General features: G+C 31.3%; 2 protein-coding genes across 6 annotated transcripts in view; one reads left to right on the top strand and one right to left on the bottom strand.

The window, feature by feature from the left end:
• Nucleotides 1–2,886, top strand: part of TFB1M_1 (Dimethyladenosine transferase 1, mitochondrial) — a gene marked incomplete at its 5' end in the record, with an annotated part of 12,918 nt that extends 10,032 nt beyond the window's left edge. For 2 of the 4 annotated variants that reach the window (XM_012936679.2, XM_051219622.1), the window contains 2 exons: nucleotides 1,005–1,203; nucleotides 2,567–2,886. In XM_012936679.2, coding sequence (XP_012792133.2) covers nucleotides 1,005–1,203; nucleotides 2,567–2,586 — 219 coding nt within the window. Of the gene's footprint in view, nucleotides 1–1,004; nucleotides 1,208–2,566 lie in introns of all 4 variants that reach the window. The other 2 variants (XM_051219621.1, XM_051219623.1) reach the window with 2 other exon arrangements.
• CDH2_2 (Chromodomain-helicase DNA-binding protein) lies at nucleotides 2,537–27,861 on the bottom strand (the record flags this gene model as incomplete). Of its 2 annotated transcripts, none has more annotated exons than XM_051213180.1 (4): nucleotides 2,537–3,244; nucleotides 8,383–8,959; nucleotides 11,653–14,666; nucleotides 27,415–27,861. In XM_051213180.1, the coding sequence occupies 3 exons, from the start codon at nucleotides 14,326–14,328 to the stop codon at nucleotides 2,964–2,966; spliced, it is 3,534 nt and encodes a 1,177-aa protein (XP_051069133.1). In that variant the 3' UTR covers nucleotides 2,537–2,963. The 2 variants fall into 2 exon arrangements, with proteins under 2 accessions (XP_051069133.1, XP_012792112.2); XM_012936658.2 differs by lacking the exon at nucleotides 27,415–27,861 and adding an exon at nucleotides 17,261–17,335 and having other exon boundaries at nucleotides 11,653–14,391.

Genomic DNA, 27,861 nt, shown 5'->3' with positions numbered 1-27,861 from the left:
ATACATGTCCTTGGGTCTTAAGTGGCTTATATTTGTCATCCCACACTATCAAAGCCTATCTCGATTACGGCAAGAAGGATGCTCTCTAACCTCTGCTTCCTGAATGATCTACCAATTATTACCGGTTTATTTTCAATACCTTTTGTTCATGAAGTTGCCAGCGATGGTCATAATTATAATAATATATTCAGCAATCAATCCTCTTATTTTTGCTCAAACCTCTAGGCGACCAGTCGATTTCTTTTTGTGGACTTTACTGACATTCAACTTTCACGAATTATATATATTCGATATCACTTACCACAGAAACGATTAATGAAAGTTCTGTGTTACTTTGATGATAGTATGTCAAGTTATGGAGCCTTGTAGTGAGTTTTCCTGAAATCAACATCAGTAATGAGCAGTTTTAGCTTAATTTCTTATGTTATGCCTAGTTCCTCTGAACTTTCACAATTGGTCCTCTTAGTGATAACTCCTCAAGCTATAATGATTTTTCTGGTGATGAATAATCGGTCATTTCAATATACACCACAATTTCGATTATGTATAGTCTATAGAAATGTAGTCTTGTGCATTCCTTGAGTAAGTTACTTGAGGGTCTAATGTGTATTTAGTTTTCAGAATATAAAATAATATTATTGTACCATCATGTTCTTATCTATGATTTGATAGTACGGATTTAACAACTATATCACGTTATCGTACTAGTCAGAGTTAGAGGGTTACGGAGAAGTTTTGATTCCAATGCATATAGCACATTATTCACTAAATTACCTATGGGTTAAAGGTTTTTAGTGTTTCTAGCAACTTGGAGCTATGGGTCATTGTTTTGGTGGAATGACTTTCAACTCTGAGGTTTCGATTTGAAAACATATTCCATCTCTACAGTAATTTATCATAAAGACACAAAAATCCTAACTGAGTTTATACAATATGGTGTTACACATGAATCATATCCTAAATAAATATTCTATTTTTATTTCCTCCAAACAACTAATTTACAGTTGACAATGTCAGAATTTCGAGATTTATGCTCTGTATATCATCGTATTTGTCAGATTGAACCTGATGTATTCGATTTTGATTATCAAGCCCGAACTAATTTACCATTGTGGTATAGTCGTAAGAAAATTCAACGAGAAATGTTAGACAGTCCAACTGGTCTTACGGCCAATCGTGTTCGTCAAGAAATATATGGATTCAGTCAGTAATGGCTATACGCTTTTGTTATTATCATATTGTAATCGATTCTTTAATCAACAATTCATTTATATAACTTGTAAATAAATATACTTCCAATATTTTGAAGTGATTGAATATTTTTATGATGAGTCAATCATGCATACTTGATACGTAAATATGTGAATTGTTGTCTCTTGTTTATGAACTATTAATGAAGAATACTTTAAAGGAATTAAATTTATCAACTGTATATATGGCCAGTAAAAGCTTTCAGCAACGAACTTGTCGTTTATTGCTGTTGAGACATTGCTTTTCTCTTGAGTGTTTACTGAATCCACAGATTTGACAATGTATATGTAGATAGATGATTTATGTACTCGATGTTTTACTGTTTATTAGCACATTTGAATTCCTTTTTATCTACATTTGAGATTTAGGTAACCGTGTAGTATTTGTAGTCTTCAAAACCTACCACACGGTCTGGTATTTCATTGTGTTATGAATTTCAGTTTCATAAAACATATTAGACTTAAAGAAAGTATTGATTAGTGTCCCAATCCTTCTGTATTAGTGTTGGACCATCCCATCTACCATTACCCATATTCAGTGATTATTTGGATCATGTCAAAGGAAACCTTTCCTATGTGCAAGTCAGAGGCATTTCTATATCTTTTATGAAGGTGACAATTAGTATGTTTCTCAAATTTTCTCATTAGATATTATCTAAATCATCACTGAGCACAACAGTGAGTAAAGTAGTTAGATGTAGTGTAAATCAGTTATATTTGAAACTTCTTATTTCACGTAATTGTCGTTACTTAGTTGCAAAAGTCAACTGGAAACAATTAGTTTATTATTAAACCACTGGTTTATCGCTTTTAAAGATTACAATCCGGATACTGGTCAAGTTTAAATAGAAAAATGATATTATCTGGTCACGCGAACTGTACTGAGTAGAACGGAGTTCCAACCTATCTAGTATCTGTAAAGCGAGCACTAACTAACAAGCCACCACTTCATTGCATTGATCGTCGTAGAAACTGATTATATTAACAGACCGTTCACTACCAGTTAACATCCAACATAGCATCGAAAGTTTTATTACTCTGAAAATCTTACATCTACAGAGAAGCGTCATTCAATAATACTAGTTCGGTACAAACAATTGTAGTATCATACATCTAAAGTATTTGTTTGCTTTGGCTATTCGTCAGCATTTTGAAAGATTGCTTAGCATCATAAAGTTGTAGACTTCGACTTGATCATATTCTCATTTTAAGCCGTAAAAGATAGACTACATACAGTATATTCCATTTTCTTGTTCAACTTTTTATTCAAAATTGTAATAAAAATATAATTTTCTCAATATTTCTTTTATATGTAGCTATTTTCAAGAGTAGTTAATTCAGCAATGAAGTTCATTTTGAAAACTGTACAATAATGTCATATATGTATTATGCTGTAAATAACAGATTTTAAACATGATTCTTTTGTTTATCATATAATGAACTAGAGTCAAATAACTGATTATATATAGTCCTTTAGTTAAGTTCACAATTCAATTTTAAATTAGTCTACCGTTTAACCAATTTAGTGAAACGGATTTTATGATGATGTAAAACAAGTGAGTAATTCTTTTTCTGATATTGTGTAAATAAATATACATGTGTTTATTGCTTCAAATACATTCAAAGATAAGAGAAATATTGTCTTTTCTCCTGTATGGTTATGCAATGTTTATTGCTATTTCTTTAACTATGCTGAATCACGTAATAAACTTTTTATTCTTGAGGTAATGATGAATAAGTTAAGGTGTAATTAGGATTTAAATAAATATTCTGTTCATTAGGTAGTTTTTTCGATGGATTGTTATTATAATAATTATCATTAGTTTGAAGTGATTCAAAGACTATTTCGTGCAAGGAATTGCGCGGGTATTGGTTTTCAACTGGATATTGATTATAGTCATTTCTGTCGAAATACAATGATTGGTTAGTTGTTATATGATTGAAGCCCATGTTAGCCCATTCATTTTCTGTACATATGATGGTATTGTATTTCTCTGGATAAATAATGGTAAAATACATAGCAGGAGTTTAATATATTAATAATAACAATAGAGCAACTATATCTAATCCACTAACCTACAATTAATTATCAAAATACAGTGATACCTAATGAGAGGATGGGTATTTCAGTGCTTAGTGAAAATAAGTGAGTTAAGTGGCTAACATGTCTTTTTTCAATCAGCAGTTTATTGAAAGGGGAGAATTTAGTCGCTGAAATTCAGTCCATTTATTCGTAGGTTAATTGAATTCGATTCCCAGTTCTGCAGTCTCAGAGAAGCACTTCTGAGGTGTCCCATACTAGAACAAAACGATGATTTAGTGCCCTACAACTTTTTAAAGATTGTCTAACTTACATCGGTTCTTGATCTCAATGTTTTACTCTTTGTTAAGTCGGAACATTAGTTTGTGCTTCAAAGCCAAATGTTATTCTACACTATTAAAACAACTGGTCGAAAGATTTGTTTTCCATACTTTTTTATTAGTTTTTCGTAATTAGTACCATCTTCATATCTCACTAGAATTTTCACGAACTGGCATAAGCTAGTTTGTCCAAATTTGAAGGTGTTTGGCTGAAAACCTTTAGGTCCCTCAGAGAGTACGATAACCTTTAGTAAGTATGATAATCAAGTAAATGGTGAATACTGAATGATGTAATCAGCAGAGATTTATCTACTCATCTATCCCCTCATACGATACATAAAATGAGTAAGGCCACTGAACATATAAGTACTTTATGAAACATTCATCAATCTCAACGGATTCATTTTCAAATGATGAAACACTAGCGTACTGAGTCGGCGTGTCAAAAAATTAAAAGCCACTAAACAATCTGTGATTATTTATCATTGCTTCCTGCAACAAGAACTCTCTGGTTCAGGAAAATTATGCTACTGAAAATCCTTTGTCTAGGTTGAAGTTCTTGTTTCTGAAACTCAAATAACTTCTTATAAGTAGAAGTTTATTTCTTATTGTTATCGATGTCGTTAAAAACCTTGTGGTTGGTTAGTTTCAAAGTGCTATGAATTTTTACCGTTAGATAAGCCATTTACAAATTTCGAAAAAATAGTACACTGATTGATCGCCATCAAATTTTGTTGTAATTTTTCACAACCATTCAATCGAGTGTCTTAATTAGCGAGTAGTCAATCACAAGTGCTAAAGTTATGCCTCCGTACTGGTCCTTTTAATTTCATGAGAAAAAGTCTATACCTACTTTACTGTTGGAATTATGTCAATACTAATTGTTTCTACAACACAGTAACCATATCCAGGCTCCTTTTCTTTGAATACACTCTGGCAAAGTGAAGTTTTTAGCCTGTGACTAAATTTTTGTAAATCGAAGGTTTAAGCCATCAGGTCACTTTTGCTTTTGTCAACCAAATACTTTCAATAATTATTGTCTTTCAAATCCTTAGTGTTATCGTCCATGTAGAAGACACGCTTTTTAGGAGAGAACGGTTTTTGTTTCAAACTTGAATCTAGTAATAACCCTATTGTTAACTCACAGATCTATTGAATAAACGACTTGATGTCAACGCTGACTGAATCCTAATTTGTTTATGGTCATCGGATACTGACAGTTACAGTAGTTCTGATTTGCCTCACAACACTGATTTAGTCAAAACGCTATCGACATTAAACGGGCAACAAAACTATTGAATGAACGAGGGTGAGTTTTTAGTTTATAACCAGGCATTTTCTCAATTTTGTTCATTATTCAGGGAAACGTCAATATGATATACGGACGGCTTCATCCGGAGTTTAGTTCTCATGATTGAAAGTTGGAGACTCGTTAAAACCTGGTTAGCGATTAAAAGTTGTGTCATTCTTACTCGGTAATTTTCAACCACACTAACTTAAACCCATTACCCGTCTCGAGGGTATAGGGCACCGACCTAGTGTTTCCAGCCAACTGTGTTCAGAGCTCTCGTTTGCACTTTATGCCTAGTGCTATTCATGATCTTGATCTGTGAGTCAAGTTCGCGGTACTATTTGTTCTTTGGTCCTCGTCTTTTCCTTTCGTCTAATAGTTTACACAGTATGCGTTCCATTCAGTTTGTGTTCTTTTCTAAACTCCTCAACCGGCATCTGATTTGTTCTATCTCCAAGTAGGTTGATAATAGTGGTCTATGGCTAATGGATCTGGTGTATCTTACACAGGCAGCTGTGCTCTGGTACGGCTGAGGGTGGGAAGAGTCAGTTCTCCCTCACAAAATGCCCTCACATGGCCACACGTATACAGTCACTGTCTGAGAAGTCCTACTCTCTGTTTTCTCGTGGCAGGGGTGCTGTTTACGAAATAAAGAGGACGAAGAGCGGATGTCCGGCACACGGAGGGTCCACCTAGGAGAGTTGGAAAACCCTGATTCCAAACAGTGGTGTTCATGGGCTCCAGGATCCTGAGGTAAAAAAGGCGTATGAGCCAATCGACGGTCACCGGCTACCATGGGACTGCGCCTCCTGACATTGCTCCACTGCCTTGTGAATCAGACTTTTAGTTCGAAGGCTCTGAGTGTGGTCCCCTAAAGAAACTATTTGCTTCGGTCTGGGCAGCCGGACAGTATCACGGCCCAAGCACAAATCAAGTGAGTTGTGTGACGCGTATGTATTCGGTGCCCCTTTGTACCAATACTTATGTGTTCAAATAAATATAAATAAACAGCTGTTCGCAAATACGTGAACACTTTTAGCAATGGTGGTAACAGTTTCTTAAACTTCAACTCCTTACAATATCACCGTTTTCACGTTTGTGCAGAGGATTCTGACTTTACTCATAAGTGACAGTTGTTTTGAACTACAGATATTCTTCAATTGTAGGAATGCTGCCTTAGCTTTGCCGATTCACGCCTTCAGAACTGTATCAGATCCTGCTTGTTTATCAGTGATGCTGCCCATGTTCGAAAAGGCTTTCACTTATTTCATGTCTGCTCCAATAAGTAGGATTTGGTCGCTGAGGCCTACTTTTAAAGCAGCCGTCTCTACCCTGGTTGTTTTCATCTGCATTTGTTGCTGTGTGTTTGACAACAAGGGCTAATTCATCCACAAAGTCCAGATCAAGCAGCTATGTTCAGGGTTTTCACTGCATTCCGTGCTTTTTTTTGACACATGAAGATCACAATCCAGTTGGCAGAGAGACAAAAGGCAAAAGTAGGCAGATTTTTCTGATACGAATTCCCACTTAGAATGTATCTTTTCAGTGTCCTAGCTTACTACGACTTTGTTCTGCTGTTGTTCGCTGCTTTCTTGTTATTTTTCCTTCCTTGAGTCTTGTTCAAAATGTCTGCAGGGACCCATCGCTTGTGATGGTGCTTCCTGATGTCCAGCACCTGGAATGCTGAAGTTATCACTTTCCACTTGCTTTCCAAGTTGTTTTTCTATTCCTTTAGTAAATGTTGTAGGGCTTCTAACTTGTTGCTGAGACATATCTTGAACTTACTAAGCTTGTTTAACTCCCGAAGGGAGGCCATATTAAGCCTTTATAATACTACATGTTTAATTTTTCAATGCTTGTATAACTTCAATCTCAGCGTGGTCACTACCAGGTGGGGTTGTGAATCTATATCACCTCTCTTTGTACTTACGTCTACCATGAACTTTCGAAAGTTTTTATTGATGTATATATGACCGGTCCGGTTCTCTATATTGTTGTCCGTTTAAGCCCACTTAGCCCTTGTGTATAAATTTGTAAGGGAAAATGATTAGGTCTTTAATTGTATTGTTACAAGAGTACAGATTTGCAGGTCTCTCACCATTCTCGTTTTTCTCGGTCCATATCTCTCCATAATGCGTTCATACTTTATATTGTTCGTCTCGACTTTGGGGTTCAGGTCTTCATCAGGATGATAAGGTCCTTCCTTAGGTATTGCTTTAGGATGAACTGTGAACTCACATAAAACAGAACTTTATCGTTCCCACTGCTATTGTGGTGTGTGCTACTTATATTGATATAAGTAGTATATGACGCGTGTTAAAAACGTAATGTCTGGCAGCAGAAGATGGGGGAAGATCAAGAAAGGAAGAGTGGGAACACAATGCAATTTGTAAGAAAACGCATGAACAATGAAATGTGAGACAATGGATTGGTGATTGCATCGGGAACAGTACGGTTTAATATGATGGATTAATATTTTGCAAATTAACGATTCACTATATGGTTTTTCTATTTTACCAAGTAGCTGTAATTTTGTGCTGCATACGTTCCGCTGTCCCCACCCTTGTTCTGTTCACTACAGCGCATAGCACTGAGTGACGTCCGTTGTAATCACGTCCTTCGTCGTTTTGAAGGATGCTTTGGTCATTCTGAATCCATGAGATCTCCATTTTGTAAGTGGTTTTCGTGCTCCATTGCGCAGCATCTGCGGAACTCCTTGTGTGTGCAAGGCGATTTCCTCTTCAAGATCAAATTACAACGGCACTTCTTCCGAATCTAGTCCTTTCTGTCCAGCTTATGTCCAATTAGTTTCACTTATCTCGAGCAACGATAGGTTGTATCTTTCAATTTACAAAGCTACTTGAGTGATCCGCTTGGTCTCTAACATTGTGAGAACATTTCATGTACCTATATTAATTTTTGCTCTGGTTGTGAGATTAGGCATCGGCCTAATGAATTCTGAAGACTCTTGGATTTCACCATGAGTCATCATATCTCTTCTATATGAAGACCCTTCAACTCCCAGGGTAGAGTATAAATTATTTAAGTAATTACTTCTGATTAATGCCTTCTTCAGCAAATTTACTTTTTACGGGATGCGGTTGTTGACTTCATGCACAACTCCCTGCTTTACCTTAGAGAGCACCAAGCAGGTTTATTTTCATCCATAGCAGTTATGAAATCCGTTTCAGATAAAACCAGAACTATAATTCCTTGAGTTGAACACTAAGTTTTTCAAGATTAGTCAGAATCCGGTTTGCTATAGCATATAACGACTGAATAATTTCATTTGTTAAAATTTGTTTTCTAACAAACTATTTTTTTAGAAAAGCAATAACGTGAAGACTACTTATATCAAAAATTAGTTACTTTACCACCAGCTTAATATCATATATTTTGGACTGGAGTTTATATTGTTATTCAAAATAGATTATTCACAATAGAGCATGAAATAATTTCGATATCAGTTCAGTAACTTACCTTTATTAGTTAATTTTTCAGCTACACAGTGAATTTTCGATATTTGATTATCATTAGAGGACATTGTTTCTTTTATAATATTCGATTTCAATTTCAACTTGGGATACTTCCATACAGTACATGCTATACACAAAAATACAATGGATAGGATTAAACTTATACCAATTGCTCCTGTGATAGTATATATGTAAATCAGTGAATATTTATTATTATTTGTCTGTGATGATATCCATTCCAACTGTGATGATTCAATGTTATCCATTAAATGTAAACAAAAGTAACGTGTTGAATGTAATGACGAAATGCCCATATCTGAAGCTACAACACACAGACGACATGTTACATTTGACAAATGATTTGGTAATTGCTTTGATAGAAATAAACTACCAGTAGTTTGATTTAAATAAAGATATTCTAATAGATTACATGATTGATTTTGGTCCATCATTGATTTACGATTTAAATTTTTACAAGTTGACGAACTTCCATTTCCAGTGTCTGGATTCTCTTGAATTGATTCAATTAAAGAATATTTGATTTCAGAATTTAAGCCTTCATCTGGATCATTGGCTTTAAACTAAAAAAGACAGAAGAAGGAAACAATTTACAATGTAGTTTTGTAATTACAAAATATCCTGGATTTTATATACACTATATATGACTAATTGACTGATTAAAAATTTAAGTTTTTCGGTCCTTGTTGTTTTGTTCTTACCTACTTACTAAATTGCTTACTAATGTTGCCTGTTATCCCTCCCGGAACATAAACCACCGAATAGGATTCTTTTCAATCAACTCTGTCTTAGGCCTGCCTTCCCAGTTGTTTGCAAGTCCTACTCATTCTTTTGATTTATTTTTCAGATTCCTGGTGCAATGTGTTCTTTGGTTTTAGTACTTTTCAGATATATTAAACTCTAACATTTACAACCATATTGAGAATCCTTTAATTCTATCAATCAAACGTTATCATGAGTTCAATCAAAATTTCGTAGTTATGTTATACTAGATAACAAAATAGTTATAAAAAAAGTTGGTCTATAATCGCAGATAGGACAGTGAATATTAAGTAACAGTGACCAGTGGAGTTCAACCAGGTCTGTCGTAAGATAGTATCTCACTGAAGACAATGGTGGATGTGTCGCTAATTTCGTGGATTAGTTGGAGTTAGATAATAAAACCGTTGGATGCTGGCCGGCTCAGTGTTCTAGAAGTCCTGGGTTCTTATTCCTTTTGGGGGGATCGTGGATGCGCACTTCTTGGGAGTTCCACAATAGGTCGAAACGGTCGTCCAGTGCTTCCAGGTTTTCAATGGTGGTCTAGCTTTAATTGGCTCATGATCTCAACTATTAAAATTACTATAATATCCACAAAACCCCTTCTGATACTAATTGATAATGGGCGTCTGTGAGTATGACCGATGTTTTAAAATACCAGGTTACAATCAGGTATTGCAGTTCGAATTTGCCACTACTCCTGATGCTAATCTACTAGGAATAGTATAAATATTATATCATAGCGTTCATATCTGTCCTTGTACAGGTACCATGAATCTGACTTAACTTTCTTTAGAAAAATCAGAGGTTCAAATACAGATGTAGATCATCATGACTTTCCTTCTAAATTAATGTGAATGTTAGTTTAATTGAGAAACATTTTGATACGAATGTTTGTTAGATACTTGCGAAACATGGGCTCTCGGATTTAGGAATCTCAAACCATTGTAGATGTTCGACTATACCTCTTTTGTGACTATGAAGACAATACGTGGAATCCAGATGTTGGGTTTTGTATATTTAGGTAAGTTAAAGATGTTTTTACAATAAATGATTTGAACTTATGCATTGATTCTAAAGATTTGTACTCGAATCATAACTGTAACAAGGGATTAATTAGCCAGTTCGTAACATTTTTGGACAGGTCGGAAAAGTTGTATAGGATTGTTATCTGCAATTCAAACCTTGTTTACTAGATAGAATTACAGAGATTGCAAAACTGAATAGTTTGATGTATTCTCATAAGTGATCGAAAGTCGAAGATAACAAATTATTCAAAATAAACATCGGAAATTAAAATTATAAAGTATTCCTAAACATGTTCTGGGTGGATGTTTTACACTTTTTGTGATCATATTTCTGTTGTTTTTACATATATCTGTCCTATGTTTTCACACTACTCCGATCCATCTTTTGGTGTTCTTGTTGCAGTCAGTTTATGTTCAGATAATATACGAATAAGTACATTCAGGTACATTTAAACAAACAAGATATCTATATGTCTATTGTTACACTAACGAACAGCACAAACTATTAAAGAGTGGGATGTTTAAAATAAAAATAAGAATTTTGTAGAAAAAATATAGCGGAAAACTGTATCATTGTGAACAAGGTTTCTTTTAATATAATGTCAATCCCTGTTTGATTGAATAAGGTAATTTTTCATTATGTTTTTGAATTCTTTTTCTATAAAATTCCTTATATCAGTTAAAGTTTTATCCATCATAATTCTTTTTATCAGATTAAACAGAAATGATGAAAGGTTAAAATTTCAAACTTCATATTTATGAAATTAACACATTTCAAAATGTTCCAAAACGTTTTTTTCAGTAACAATACTTGATATCGTAAACAGTGCAAATTAAGAGAGGAACTATCTGTAAATGTAATACACTTCAGCATTATGCACATTATTTTTTAGGAGAAATAATTATCAATCTATTTAGATATACAATTTTGCAAGTTACATCAGAAGATAAATTGGAAAAATTCGGTAATGTCTAGTGGTTTGATAGAAATGATCTAGACAGTATTAGGGGTTATTCACGTTAACGTGTAACTGGATCGATTTTGATGAGAAACTTAAATTGTTCAAATAACCTGTACAAGTATATGAACTTAATGTAGGTATTTACGGATCCCACCCTTGAATGTAAGAGTGATATCGTATATATATATCACTGTATTCCGTCTCAGTTTACACATTTTAATCTTAATGTTTAATTTTCTTGAGACTCTCACTCCAGATACTAAGTCTCACGAACACATGTTTTTATTAAGTTTCAACTAAGTTAATAGAACTATAAATTAAGTTTTCCAATGTTATTATATATACTTAAAATCAGAATGTTTTTTTTCAAAAATTGATTAAAACATATGTCAGATAAGTTTTGATCCAGAAAAGTTATCAGTCACAAGTTCTACACGTAAAAGTAGCAGTAAGTAACTTCCGTTTATATCCATCATTAATTTAATTACCAGAAAAAAAGACAATTACCTTTAGAATTTGATAACCTGGCATTTCAGTAACTGAAATTGTGTAAATTATATCATCTTGAATTGGATTGATGAAAATCGGTGCCTCGTCATTTACATCTATCACATCAATATAAATAAGTACAGTAGAGATTCGTTTAGGTATTCCAGAGTCTTCTGCTGTTAACATCAGTTTATAACGTGATAATTCATTATATGTGTTATTATTATTATTATTATTATTATTATAGTTTCTATCATTATTTTCAATATTCATATATTCATTGTCTATTGTTTTTAATTTACGTTGATTTAATCTTATCAATTCTTCACGATCTATTTTACCATTAGTAAATAAATTTAATTCATATTTATGTTGATTATTTAAACGTTTTGATGTAATTTTAAATGGTATAATTTTTTTCAATGATGAAAATCGTAATTCATTGTAATTAGAATAATAGGAATAATCATTGTTTAAATAATTTATATTGTCATCTTTCTCATAAGTAAGATAAAATGTTAATTGACTATTCATATCAATATCTTTATCTGTCACAATAATAGTATCAATATAATAACCTTGTACAGGATTTTCATTGATAGAAAATTCATATATTTTCTTGTCAAATTCAGGATATTCATCATTATAATCTTGTACAGTAATATGAATGTATACTGAACTTGATTTACTCATTTCACCTAAATCTTTAGCAATAACAGTAAAACTTAATGAAGCATTGATTTCTCTGTCTAATTGACCAGTTGTTTGTATTATACCATTAGTTTCATTGATTTGTATAACATTTTGAACAGACTCTTCTGCAATATAATAAGTGATTTCTGCATTTTTACCACTGTCCGCATCAGTTGCACTCACTTGCATGACGTAATAATTGATCTCAGCCCTTAAAGGATCACTGTCTTCCATTACTTTTATGTATTCATTAGTTTGTGGAAATCTCGGTTCATTATCATTAATATCTGCTATATGTATTTGTGCTACATATTCTGTAGTCAATGGATTGCTTCCTAGATCCGTACATCTGATCGTTGCATACACTGTAGCATTTTTTTCACGATCAAATGAGACAACTGCTGACATCTTATATATAATTAAATCGTTAGTTTGTAAGTCAGATAACTGATCCCTTTCATAGTTATCAGCCACCAGTTTATCACCACTGGACTCATAGCCAATTAATGTTAATTTAAAAAAATCGGATGAATTTCTGTCTAGTTCACATTTAGCCTGGCCATTACGTCCACTATCATCATCAGTAACACTGACCAAAGCAAAATCGACTGGGAATATTGAAGCTGGTAAATGTTCTTGTATTATCAATTCATGACTACCATTCGGCGTATATGCAGAAATGACAGGTTTATGATTATTTACATCAATAACTTGTATGAACAATTCCATTGTATCATACAGTAGATTGTCTATCATACTGGTGTCCATATTACTTACTAGTGACTTATAATAGTAGTGTCTGTCAAATACTTCATGAGTTAAATTATTATTCACAGTTTTATTATCAATCTCTTCAGTTTTTGGATTTCTCACCGTGATTAAAACATTCAATTTTGGCCTTTCTTTATAATCTAATGGTTGTTTTAAAAATAACGAACCGTTTTGAGGATTTATATCAAAGTGTGAAGTGATATAAGGTGAATTTCTAAAGCTTAATTCAAATATTAGTTGACTGTGTATTGGACCTGCATCTAAATCGCGTGCTTCTGGTGTATATATTGGCTTATTTGTTTCAGTATTCTCCAAAATAGACAGATGTACATTTTTTTGAAGAAATGTCGGTGGGTGATCATTCACATCGATAACGTGTACAATAACATTTAAGAAACATTTATTTTTTTCTGCGTTTAAATCTTCAGGATAATCGATAAAGTCACCATTCGTAATTGTTGATTTTGGCTTCTCAGTTGAACTACTGGCGACAATAGTCATACTGAATTCTTGAATGCTTTCGTAATCTAGCGATTGTTTAATCAGTAGAGAGAGGGCGTACGGAGAAACCTTCGAACTAGTATTTGTTATCATCAAATCAAAAATTTCATTTAAAGATACATTAGACTTCTCATCAAGTTTCAATTTAATACTAGATCGATGGATTCCATTTCCAGGTCCTAAATCTAAATCTACCAATTGATTAATAGGTACTTTTATCATGTTTCTTTGGTCTAATAAACCCTCCATCACATAAATTTCTTGTTTATTCGCTGGTAGAAATTCACAAACATTATCATCTATATCTTTAATTGTAATAATCAAATGTATTACTTCAACTATATCGACACCGGAATTCATAACTCGTAAAATATTGACATTCAATGTGATTTGACATAGAGAATCGAAATTTGTGACAGCATCATGAATATTAGAATTGGTATGAAATAATGTTTTTGGGCAAATATTCTCATGATCTAATCGTTGATTAATTTGTATTAGACCAGTTGTTACATTAACAGAAAAATATCTTGAATATTCACTGGTGATAATACGGAAACGAAGTTGTTGCTTATCCAATTGAAGTGTAGCTGGCAGTTTCGATGCTAAATTACCGATGATAGTCTTTATTGGTAGTTCTTCTAGTATGGTAAATTGAGCAGTTAGTAACAAGTATGCGGGTTTTATATGGACAAAAAGAGAAATCAGAATGTAGGGTAGATTCGTCATCCTTTGTCTTAGTGTTTGTGTTTTTACTGAACTACTGATATCTGAAGTTTGTAAAAGAATAATCTGTATATTCGTAAGATAATTTTAATAAAAATCGTGGAATTTCGAATAACAGGCAGTGAAACTATGATTTAATTTCATATTAGGACGAAAACGTTCTCTAGTACTCTCTGGTTTGCAACGGTTACCTAAGATCAGTTCATGATGCAAATTATCAAATTCAGTAATCATTACAAATCATCTGCACCAATGATACATTCCCATACTAGGACGAAACGGCCCTCCAGTGCTTCCACGTTTTCCATGGTGATCTAGCTTCAGTTGACTGGTGATTTCAACTATTAAAAATAAACATTACATTGAGTACAATCCACTGTTATCGTTTAACCGAAATTCTTTTTTTATAAATCTAAACACAATTGTTGATCTCTTAACAATTAAAACAAAAACAAAGTAATCCTATTAATTATCTTAATGTTTCAGTCTTTAGGATCGAAATATTTAATCGTAACTTACGATTAATACTTTCATTGTAAATTGAAATAATCATTATAGATAGAACTTAATTGATACTTACAACTATGATTGTTTTTCAAATATAAAATGAATGCTGTAATCATCATCATTTATAATGATATCATGGTTTCTTATTATAAGTAAGCAGAATGTAAATACATAGTGGAGATTATTTTCGTTATAACAGATAAATTTTAACTTTATTAACATGTTATAAGCGCTCAAAGTATATAACACACCTAAAAACATGATAAAAGAATCCGGTATAATTTGACATAAAACTTTTTTTCTCAACTGTTTATGTAAGAAAGAAATTCATTAGTTTTAACCTCCAAAATTATCATACCTCTATATCACATTGACTATAAAAGCCAAATGAAGTCCTATAAGGTGATACACATATTTAGTTGTATTAGATTCGAAATAATTTTCCTTTTCGTAAGATTAAAGAACTAAAAAAAGTTATTTAATCATGAACCCGTGAAAACAGATAGTAATTAGAATACTTATTCCCAAAAATTATCAAACACTAATCAATTTAAAGTTAGATCCTTGTGCTGATTATTCAGTTTTAAGTTAATTGCCTTCATCAATTAACATTGACCATGTTGGTTATGAGACAGACAATTTATAATATAGAATAATTGTTACATTATATTCCTAAGTGATTGTAATAGGAAATGTGAATAAGTGAATTTTAAATTAATTATCTAAAAAATAGACGAACCTGAACAAAAATAGATATTCAGTTCTTCATAGCTTTTCGTAGTTCCACAACTGATTTCATTTCTTAATACAAATTAACTGAATATAACTTTATTATTCTAAAAGGTATTTGTCTATTTTAAAGAATTGAAACAGTTTAGTGAATTGAGTTCCAATTATTGTTATTATGATGGAAATTGAAAAAAAAATTCTACATCTTCCAGTAAGTTGATTTATGACAGTAGATCATATTCTTTATCAAACTGTAATTCAATCGTAGTCTTATTGTACATGTCATTTTAAAAAAAGTCTATTGAATAATAATTTTACATAATCAGATACAATAAAACATAAACCAAAAACAATTAACTTATAAAAGCATATTACTTTTAAATTAATTGCACACTTTATATCTTTGTACAAATTATTATATAATAAATGATACTGAGATGAAAAAAAAGGAAGAGAAGAAACTTAATATAATAAGTATAAACTGTAATTTGATTAATGTTTTCTACTTTCTTATATTTACTTTGTTTAGGGAGAAAAAAAAAGAACATAACCAAAGTAAAATATTTAACAACAAAGAATATGAGATCAGAGAAAGAGAATAATCATTCAGAATTAGGATCTAATAAAAGTATTTAAATTTAAAGTGTATGTTAAGATGTTCTACATTTATGGTAGGTAGTAATTGTTTATAAAAGATGAGTAATTTTGAGTAAATTGCTTATAGTAAACAGGATTTTCAGACTATTTAATTATATAAGATTGTTGTCTGAATTCCAACAAAAAAACAGTAAATTCAAATCAATCCAGTCACATTAAAGGAATATTTGTAATTGTTTTAGGAAATCCAGTTAACAAATACTGTGTACAGTTTCAGTGAGTCAGAATGGTCATTTATTGTTGTTTCTGGCTTACAGACATCAATGAATTAATAATCTTACTAATACATAATAAATAAAGTTAGAATGTATTTACTAACTCTTCAATTACTAGGTACTGAATTTGGCAATAGTAATATTAAACTAGTACACTTAATTTAATTGTGATTGGGTTCAGTTTTAATTCTATGATATTGTGAAAGAGTCATACATATAAACTTTTATTACATCTGAAATTTACAAATCATAGTGAAAAAAAATTATCATTTGACCATATTAATGTTATATCCCGATGAGAATGATGAATGGTAACTGTCGGAATATATTTCTGGACAAATACTATACGTATGTTTTTATCGTATAATTGTGAAAAAACTAAACTATTCATATTCGTGTTCCTTTCATCATAAGTTTTATTTTGATCTATGAACTATTATTATACGACTTACCATTCTTGGGTTATACCCAGTCTATCAATTATTATCGCTCACATTCACAGCCACTTTTGGCTAAATCTTATACAAATGTTATTTTCTATTTTATGGTATGATGTGAACTGTTTGATTGGTATATAAACCCAGTATGTTTGAAATAAATGATTCATTCCGCATAGGCTGAGATTGGTGTTTTGGACTTAACAGGCAAGGCTAAGTGGGAAGCAGGACCGATAAGTATGGGTTTTATGCGTCATTAGTCCGGTCGATAAATCACTGTTCTCTAAGTGGCGGTATCATTATGTTATACATTAATAGGACACAGCGCACAAGTTATAACAGTTAATTAAATACATTAATGGTGAAAAGAAACGGTCCCTCTTTAATAACCTTTTTGTATTGATTAGATCGACGTTCACATTTCTCAGAAACACTGTATAATGGTGTGAAATTAATTATTAACATTGGTAACAATTAAATTTGTAATAGAATAATGATTATATGGTTTGTGATTAATTAATAACTTATGAGCAATTTCAAGTGTTGTATGTTCCATGTATCAAGAAAAATAAAGATTTAATTAAACAAGAATTATGATTGTTAGTTCTTCATTCACCATTGTTTAATAAACTCTAGAGATCATTGTGAAATTGTTTTAACTAACTCTTTAAAAAAATGAAGGAAATCATTTATTGAACCAAGAATTCAGTAGTTAGAACAGTCATGATCCCAATGTGCTTGAAAAAACTATATGTACAATAATTTTGTTAGAATTCAGTTCACATAAGTAAAATGAAACCTGTGTTGAAAATTTTTTTGCTCACTGAATTGCATCAAAATTGTTTTCTATATAATAAGTTCCCTAAACGTTTACAATTTGTGTGACTGGTTTATAGTGTTGAAAGGATAAATATATATTTTACTGAGTTTTTATCAATGAGTTAAAATACAACATTTTGTTTTATACCCAATCTTTAGATAAAAATCCTGAACAATTATAATGGAATTTAAAGCAGAGTTTATTGAATATTAAAAATCAAAACAACGTGTTAACACTGGATTTTTATGTCTGATTACTTGATTAGATTTATTGATATCGATTATTACTGAGATTTGATGATCTTTCTAACTTACTTACTTACGCTTGTTACCTCTCATGGTGGAGCATAGGCCACCCACCAACATTTTTTATTCAACTCTGTTGTGGGCAATCTTTTCCAGTTCCTAATCATGCTCTTCATGTCTGCATTCAATCCTCGGCGTAGTGTGTTCTTTGGCCTTCGGTTTCCCTTCAGCAGTCCAAGTTAGGGCTTGCCTCGTGATGAAGTTGGTGATTTCCGTAATGTATATCCTATCCACTTCCAACGTCTTTTCCTAATTTCCTTCTCAGCTGGAAGTTGGTTTTTCCTCTCTCACAATAGGCTGTTGCTGATGGTATCCGGCCCTCATTTTTAAATAACTATCGTGTTTTGTCAATTTTTACAGATTATCAAATGCCATATTTGATGTAAACTATTTTATACGTCAGTTTTACTAACAAGTAATATCACATCATGTGTATGATTCAAATTATAGATTAATAATATACTCTATGTTTGACAGGTTCTAGTTTCTTCGATCCATATTTATTAAAAATTCTATAGAATACATTTTTAACCATTTATCATTATGAATAATTTTGACCTTGTATATTTAGTTCAAGTATTTTGTATTCAGAAGTTTAAACAATTGAAGCGGTACTCGACTAATGACGAAATTAATAGTTAACTCCTTAAATAATAGCAATAATAATAAGTGAAGATATGTGAAAAACAATGAATAATAAAGGTCATAATAGCGGAACGTAATATTTCTCAACTGTATACGAGAAAAAAGCAAGAGGATGAAGTATGGAGTGAACTATTATTCCTTTTTCGCTTTCTTTGTTACAACTAAACAAAGTAGGTTATATCACAAAAGAAGTGGGTGAAGCTAATACGTATATATATATATATATATATATATATATATATATGCCATTCAGTCGCTCCTTCTTTGAAAATAGTTAAACGTTCACCGTTTGTCGGTACTCTAACAATACACAATTAATGTTAACCATTCTAACTATTCTTTTTGTTATTAATTAAAAAAAAGGTTAATTATAGCAAATTAATAAAGTTGTGTTTGTATAGTAGATTGATTGAAATATCTTTTATTTGAAGATTACATCCGTTCCAGTTTAAGATATTTCAACTATGTATATCAGTTACCACACTTATGATATAAAACGAGACCTAACGCCAAGCACGATAAATTAATCTCAATTTGTCATGGTCGTCACAAAAGCTGAGAGTTCTGGCTCGTTTCATATGCTAAGTCGTCGATGCACACAATTAATTCAGTGAAAATCAAAACAAAATTGTTGTGTAATACTTTTCGGTTTTCGCTGATTCTGCACGTTTGAGATGTAAAACCAGAATAGTTTTTGCAATTTAAGTATCGTTTGTTACACTTCAAGTATATAGTATATCGTCTAAACATGTGGTACACTCTTGATTTAATAGCCAGTAATAAATAGGATATTTGACTTCAAAACTTGCTTACAGATCTTGGTTAGTACAATATACGTGTGAATCGTTTATCATTTATGAAGTTGTTTTGTTAAATTGATAATCAACTGCTATGATATTATGCATTACGCAGTAATCTTTTCAATTTTGTGATTGTTTAAACCTAATGGCTAACTGAACTCAATGGCTCAGTGGTGTTTAAAGCAAAATGCACTAAATTCGAGTCCTTGTGTGAACATCATCACTAGAATGCGGATACATACATCTGAATACTCTCAAATAGGATTTTACTGCTAGTCACTATTCATCTTTATTTAAAATTTATGTAGTAGTAGTATCAAAAAAATCGAAGTATACTATTCGCTCTTTTCAATAGTATACCAGTTAATCGTTGTAATGATTAATGTCCTTATATGAAAACGAAATGTTGCCCAATTGTTCTCATTAATTCTAACATACACTTGATTTCAATGGTTAAGATCATGAGTCAGTTGAAGCTAGACTACCATGGAAAACCTTTTACTACGAATATTATTTCTTACTAAATATAATTAATTTTTGTTCTATAACAAATGAAAAATGGTAACAAACAAATTATGGGCACAATAAACTCATGTTTTCAGAGCAAAAATATGTACTTAACAACCTTGATTTCAAAAAGAAACATCCTGGAAAAAATAATATAAATAAGGATTAAAACAAATAATTCGGGTTTTAGACCGGTTTTTCTTTGAATATAGTCATATGGTGATTACCTTGTTTGATATATTACTCATCAAATATAACCTATTATATTGATATATAAAAATGCTGGTGAATGAAATATCACAATTAAAGAATTCTTTCAAGATTCACTTGGTGTTGTTTTACTTTTATCTTCCTATTGTTATTCAGGACTGCAATTGATCAGTCTCTTGTTGGCATATGTGCATTCTGTGAGGATCGCCTCGATATAGCCTTAAGTCACAATCTTTTTAAGCAAAGATGGATAATGGCTAGCTAGAGGATCCAGGACGCGCGTTTCGTCCTATTTGGGTCTCGTCAGCTGGATGTGCCAGCTTAAAAAGCTTGTGATTTAACGCTATATCGAATCAATACACACAGGGTGTATATATATCAGCATGAGACTGGTTGATTACAGTCCTAAATAACAATGGAGAGATACAAGTGAAACAAGACAAAGTGAATTTAATTTCACCACATTGCACAACCAAGTGACTATCAGGACTCAGTATCTAAGTGAAGAATGCAATGGAGTTTGAAGCGAACGGTACTGGGTTCGAGTCCCGGAGTGAGCATATATATACATATACATATACACATATATACTTTAACGCAATAAATAAACTCAGTAGTAATGTAAACATTGACTCAAAATATGTGACAAATGATAAATCATTGATAGCTAAAAGTGAAAATCATAATATTTGACTAAAACAATTGTTTAGGGAGATTTCTTTATATATTTCTAACTCTACAATAATTATTCAAGTAATCTGATAAATCTTCATGGAATATTAATTTTATTCAAATCAATTTTTATTCAGCAAACTTACTGTATCCTGGAAACTTGTGAATATTAAAATTCAAATTTAGGCGAGACTATAATTTATGAACGAACTAATCAGGTATAAAATAACAGGTCTCGGATTTTGGCGCGAAATTCACTCATCCATTTGGCAAAATATAGTTTTGGCATTATAACTGTTGTCACTTCGTGATATAAACCCTAACTATAATTCCTAAACTTAACCATCAATTGTAAATCACAATTCGAAGTCCTCACACAGTTTTATAACCCTCATTTAATCCTATTTATTAGAAAGACACTATCAGGGTCAGTTCAGCGTCTCTCTCTAAGGTCGTCCATAAATTATAGTCCCACCTAAGTTTAAAGTAAAAAACAAATAAACAAACATTTTGCGTCATATTTGATCTTATCTTAATGATTTATGAAGACAACTAAATATTACAAGTTAATTTTTGTTAAACCTAAAACTATATGGAAATAACACTTGCCTTATCGAATTATTTAATAATAAATATAGATACATGTTATCTATTACATAATATATTATGATGAGTTGAGATGAAAATGCCCTCAAGTTAAATAAATTATAGTAAGTTACTTGATTTTATTCATTCTAACATGTTAAGTAAATATGTAATGCATTTCAGTGTGTTACTATTCGTATTGTTTAAATTTATCTGGTTATTATTATTATTATCTCCTTAGTTTGTTCAATATACTATAAGTATTGAAATTATTTGTTTGTGTATCAAATAGCCTGGAATGAATTAATTTTCTGGTTGAATAAATATGATCAAAATGATTCTTTTTTTTGTTGTTGTCGACTGTATGAAAAATTTCTTATAGCTGAATGAAATGTCGACAAGAAATATATATATATATATATATATATATAACCATGATGATTATAATTTATCAGAATGGGTTTTGTGGAGATTTTAGAAATTTCACAGATTGAAATCATGAGTCAGTTGAAGCTAGACCACCATTGAAAACCTGGAAGCACTGGACGGCCGTTTCGTCCTAGTATGGGACTCCTCAGCAGTGCGCATCCACGATCCCGCACCACGCGGGGCTCGAACCCAGGACCTACTGGCTTCGCGCGCGAGCACTTAACCACTAGACCACTGAGCCGGCATCCAACGGTGTTAATGTCTAACTTCAACCAATCCACGAAGTTGCGCCACCGTACACCATTGTCTTCAGTGAGTTCCTATCTCACAACAGACCTGGTTGAACTCCACTGGTAACGGCTACTCACTAGAACTTCGGGAGTTTTTCCTGAAGTCAGTCACTAGTGAGCAGTTGATTATTATCAGAATGGATTTTGTGGAGATTTTAGAAATTTCACAGATTGAAATCCCGCGTGGTGCGGGATCGTGGATGCGCACTGCCGAGGAGTCCCATACTAGGACGAAACGGCCGTCCAGTGTTTCCAGGTTTTCGATTATAATTTAGTTGAGTTTGGAAATTGTTTTTATCAGATTTAAACTAAACTCATTTTTTCCTTCAAAACTATAAAAACTTTAATGCATTTAATTATTATGAATCAATTCGTTTGATGATTGAATATACATAGCCATTTTAGTTAGTCATTATATATGTCATATAGAATTTTCTTTATAAGTATTAAAGTTACATGTATGTGTACATGTAAAAATTTCTTATCAATGATTCTTTACAGTTTTTAGTATTGAATTCTAAAACTTCCCCAAACCGTTTTCATTGCACGTCTTTTTTAAAGCCCAAAGGTTTCTAAAAAAAATTTGAACCAGAAAGTATTTCACTAAATACAGTACCTTTAGAAAGGTTTGAAAAGCAATCAAGTGGTGAACTATATTGTTAAGTTACGTACCTAGTATTTGAACAACATAACTTAAAACATACAAGTTTTTTTATTCAGCTTTGAGCCACTTTTTATTTTTTATTAGGGCAGTGATACAGTACTATTATCTGAACTAAATAAAGTGGAGTAAGTTTCGTAACTATGTTCTACCAATGGTATTATGTGTCCGTTTCGCAGTCAATAATTTAATATAAAAAATTCCGTTACGTTAAAAAGATATCTACATCAAACAAATAAATGTTGTGAATTTTCTTGTTATCAATCCCTCACTTGACAGATTAGGTTACGAAGATAGACTATACTATTATTTAGTGCTTAATAACGTATTCATCAAACGTCTTTAGAACTTTCTTATACTTTTTTATATTAAATTCTGACACTTATTGAGTATACTCAAATTCGTAATTTAAAACAACCCTCATATGAAGTTTGTTTACACGTACATTCAGAACTTATAGATAACTTCAAATTTTTGTGCGTAATACATGAAATCATTTTGGTCTTCATCTCAGCTAATCTTACGTGAATAAAAACGTATTTCATCAATAATGAGGTCAATTCGACCCAATTCAATGTAGTTAAAACTTGGACTTCACGTGTCAGTACAGGAAAATATTACACAATTATATTCTAAACTATTTATATGACTTGTAATTATAATATTTATTGTAGAAAGGAAATAAATTAGGATAGATAAATACTCTGTTTATCGTTAACATCAGAAATATTCACTTTGTTTTCATAATTGAAGATTCACTTTTCTAAACACTTTGGAATTATAGAAACAATAGTGTGTTATAAAATATATAGAACAAGGTTTGATCCTTTTAGGATCGTTTTATGTGCCTAGATTTTCATATACACTGTTTAGAACTCCTCAAATCTTTGTACTTTTGTATAACTTAGATGGGTATATTTACTTACTGGATGTCTGTCTTTTCTCACTAAGAGTCAAGCTTGTTTAGCCAACGTAATCAAACGTTTCCAACCATTAATGTCTTATCGAACGATTTGATATGGTTGAAATACTACTAGGTTCAGAGGTAGAGAAAAAAGTATGAACATTGGTGAAGGTAATAACGTTTTATTTAAGAATACTACTTGGACAAACTATCAAATAAGGTCTAGTAGTTATCATTAGATCTGGTATAAATTGAAACAATGATTTACATCGCATACAACTCTTCTCTCTGACCCCAACCATCCATTCATTATTTATAAGTCATTATGGTAACATGCAAACCACTCAAAAATATCGAATAGCAATAGGTTCTAAACTTGACCAGCAAGTCATTAAAAAAGGGTTTGGATTTCAAAGTTTCAGAAAATCAATATATATTGAAAAATTGACATTGATTGCGTTGATTTTGACAACTGTTAAGTTATTTGAGAAAAGAGTGTATGGCTCAGCTCTTTAATGTCTCTACTTTGATAATACAGTGCACACGCTTTCGTCAAAATCACTCAATGAATCTAAGCCCAAAAAATCAAGTAAACATTCTGACACTAGCCAATAAAAAAATATAAAAATGAAGTCTCCTCTGATAACTCATTTGTGTATATTCAGAACTATAAACCTGAGGTAAAATTCAGTTACCTACCCAGGTATGCTTAAAAAGAATTATAAAATCAAACTTCTAAAGGAAAGTCATCACTGGTTATTATATATTAAACAAATGAAATCTTTAAAATTAATAAAATAAATTTATCATCCATCTATAAGAATAAAGTTGTTACGTTTAAAAGAGGTAAACTTCTAAAATAAATACATGGCACAGTAAATATACTGGACAACTTAGATTAACCAGTACTTCAGTATTATTTGAAAATCAGTCAACTGAGCGAAGTTTAGTTCGTTACTAATTTTCAAGTAGTTTCTATGGAGACAATGACTAGACGTTGTGATTGAAAGTAACCAACAGAAAACCCTGGATTTAGCGCTAGAAGGAGGTCCGTCATGGCTTTAGTAAATCACTGGCAACAATTTAGATCTTGAATCTTAGTGTTATTGTGGTGTGTGCCACTGATGAGTAGTGTGTATCATCAACCGAAAGTGAAATACCTGGATGCAGAACGTTAAGAAGATCAAAGAAAAGAGAACGAGAACAAAAATGATTGATATGGAAACGAAGGAACAATGAAGTCTGAGAAGATTGATTGTAATTCTGTGTTTATATGCATTCGAAAGTCCCCACTTATGTTCTCGTTCATAACATTATGAGTTCAAACTCTGCAGAGGGAATCGACTCTCTCAAGATCTCGGGTTCTCCATGCTGAAGAGTGTCAACCAGCGTCAAACCTAGACTTATTGTTTCTTATCGACTATCTTCAATCATCTAACATCACATCATGGACCATGCATTGTCAAGTTAGTTAGGCTACTGGTCACAATGCAATATGACTGACAGAACTTGGTCGTCACTAAAAGACTAGATAAGCATGTTACTAGTCACTACTCAGTGATCAATCCAGTGGTGCAAAATGATCAAACATATAATTAGCGATGAAAGTACCGTCAAGTATTAATTTTTTTAAAATAATTATGGAACGGTATAAAGATACCGGAGTCTAAATATTTTACTCTGACAAGAACCACAGTAAAACATTCAAAAATTATAAACTCAAATAATGTATTGACATTCAAAATAAGATACACTTTTTGACCATATTATTTTGTTTCATAGAAATGAAAAAATTTCTCATCGGTACTATGAAATGTTGATTTACAGCTAACAGTTCTTGAGTAATAATACTATAATCATAGATATCTGTATACATTTATTTCCATGAATACATAATAGAACTAATAAGAAATATGACGATTTTTCACTTTCGTGATTTATTATTTCCTGTAAGATTTCAGTTTAAAATTTGTACTTAACTCTTGTGAAAAAAGGTACAGTGAAAATTGTTTTTTTAATTCTTTCTCACCAACCCTTTCAATTTTCATTTTTAAAAACCGAAAGTACTATTTCTAGCTCTAGTGAAATCTTAACAGGCTTATAGAATTTTTACTGATTATGTAAAAATAAAAATAATTCACGTACATCTTTTACAATGTGGTAGTTCAAGACAAATACATTATAAATGAAATTTATGGTCGATGTATATACATTCACAAACATTTACAACATACTTTATATTCAGGCAATGAAACGTACAAATAAATCTATTTCTGATCTAAATATTTAAATTTAAGTTATTGAAATGTGTTCCTAAATGTTACCGTAGATACAATGTATCACTTGTATAGTTGATTTTATCATTGGTAGCCAAAATTTCTTATACCGTAAAATAAATTGTTTTCTGACTTATATGATTATTATCTATAGTAATCATAATAGACGATAATTTAGGAGAGAAAAAAGATCTCTTAAAAACTATACAAATTTTATATAAGAATGACCAGGATTTCTTAAAGTAGTTGAATAGGATTCACAAGATGTTGAACAGATAATATAATATTAATTTAAAATTAGAAATGGTTATTTCTTAAGTTTAAGTTAAAATCATTTGACTGGTTAAGAATAACTTCAGTTTGTTCAATCTTAAGAAATATTGACATATTTATAGTAAATGTTTACATTTTAATATACATGTAAGCTAGATAGATAAAAAAGATAAAATATTTGTTTACTAAATCAGCTTTTGATGAGTCCTTTTATTAAAATCTGAATAAACCTTGTATAAATTATGTCTATTTTGACATCATTTTATCCCGTCTTGGATTATTCTTGACTTTATCTTGACATCCTAACGTAAACACTGATCAGTGTTTACATTAATTATGAAAACCGGCATCATGATTCACCTTTTTCACGTGTGTACTGATAGTCCAATAAGATGTGAATTAAAAGTTCTTTAAAGTCAGTATTTATAACTAGCTAGATTAATTAAACTTTTTAACCGTCGGTCATTTAATATTCATTTTTTTGCACATTAGTATCATCAACTGTTTTTCTTATATTAAATACTGTATGGATATTATTTTCAAACATCTTCCTTACTTTCTGTAATAAATACCACATGAACAAATTAAAGCCATAGGGGATGATTACTATTAAATCGAGTAATAATAAAGAAATAAACCATTATGACATGCTTACTTTTATTGAAGCATACAGAGCAATAATGAAAACTTCATAATGATATGACCCATCTCTCTTAACCAAATAAGTTTTAAAGTCTTGTTAATATCCTGTAACAATTTCAGAGTACATTTTAGTTAATTACAAGTTGTGATAGAATATACTGATTATCAAATTTAATGTGGTAGAAGCCTTAGAACGATTTGTTTTAAGATTAGTCATGTGAGGATGTTGACCTCTTAAAGCGTTATTCATTGTTTTAAAAATCAATAGAGGTTGCATAACATTTTTAATCACACAATTTTATAATAAGGAAATCTTAGATGTTTAAATATTAATACGAAAATAACGGATATAACTTTCTGATAGGTGATAAGCAGGATTGAATTTGTTTTACACAATCCACACTAAGAAATAGAAAGTACCACGTAGATATGTTACAAAAATCATTTTTTTAAATAGTCATGATATATATCGTCAACATTAAAATAAAAAATTTCAGATTATCAACTAAAATATAGTTATCTTACTTTTTAACCATACGGACTGTAGTCAATTTCTCATCACTTTCCCTCAGGAATAATGAAAGTAGATGATTTTAATAATCAACTCTTCAAAAAGAAGGAAGATTTCACACATATATACATAAACCACATATTGTGTTGTGAATAAATTCTCCCATGTATACACAAATAACTAAAAAGGTATTCATATTAACCAATTAACACAGACCCTTGTTAAAAGTATAGGTGACTATTTTATACCTAACCTATAATAAATGATTATACATCTATATATATTCATATACATACATTTTCAAAGATCAAAATTTTCGACTGTTTATGTGTACAGGTATACAAGTAAACATAGGTAAACACACACTAACAAATAATATAGAAGGCAAATCAAGTTTCTTTTATCAATCTCAATTGTATACCTCAATAATCCAACCAAAACAACAGTCACATAAAAAAATA

This window comes from Schistosoma haematobium, chromosome 3, assembly GCF_000699445.3.
Source record: "Schistosoma haematobium chromosome 3, whole genome shotgun sequence".
NCBI classification, from domain to species: domain Eukaryota; kingdom Metazoa; phylum Platyhelminthes; class Trematoda; order Strigeidida; family Schistosomatidae; genus Schistosoma; species Schistosoma haematobium.
Note: the sequence above shows the minus strand (reverse complement) of the source record. Positions and strands in the feature narration are given on the sequence as shown.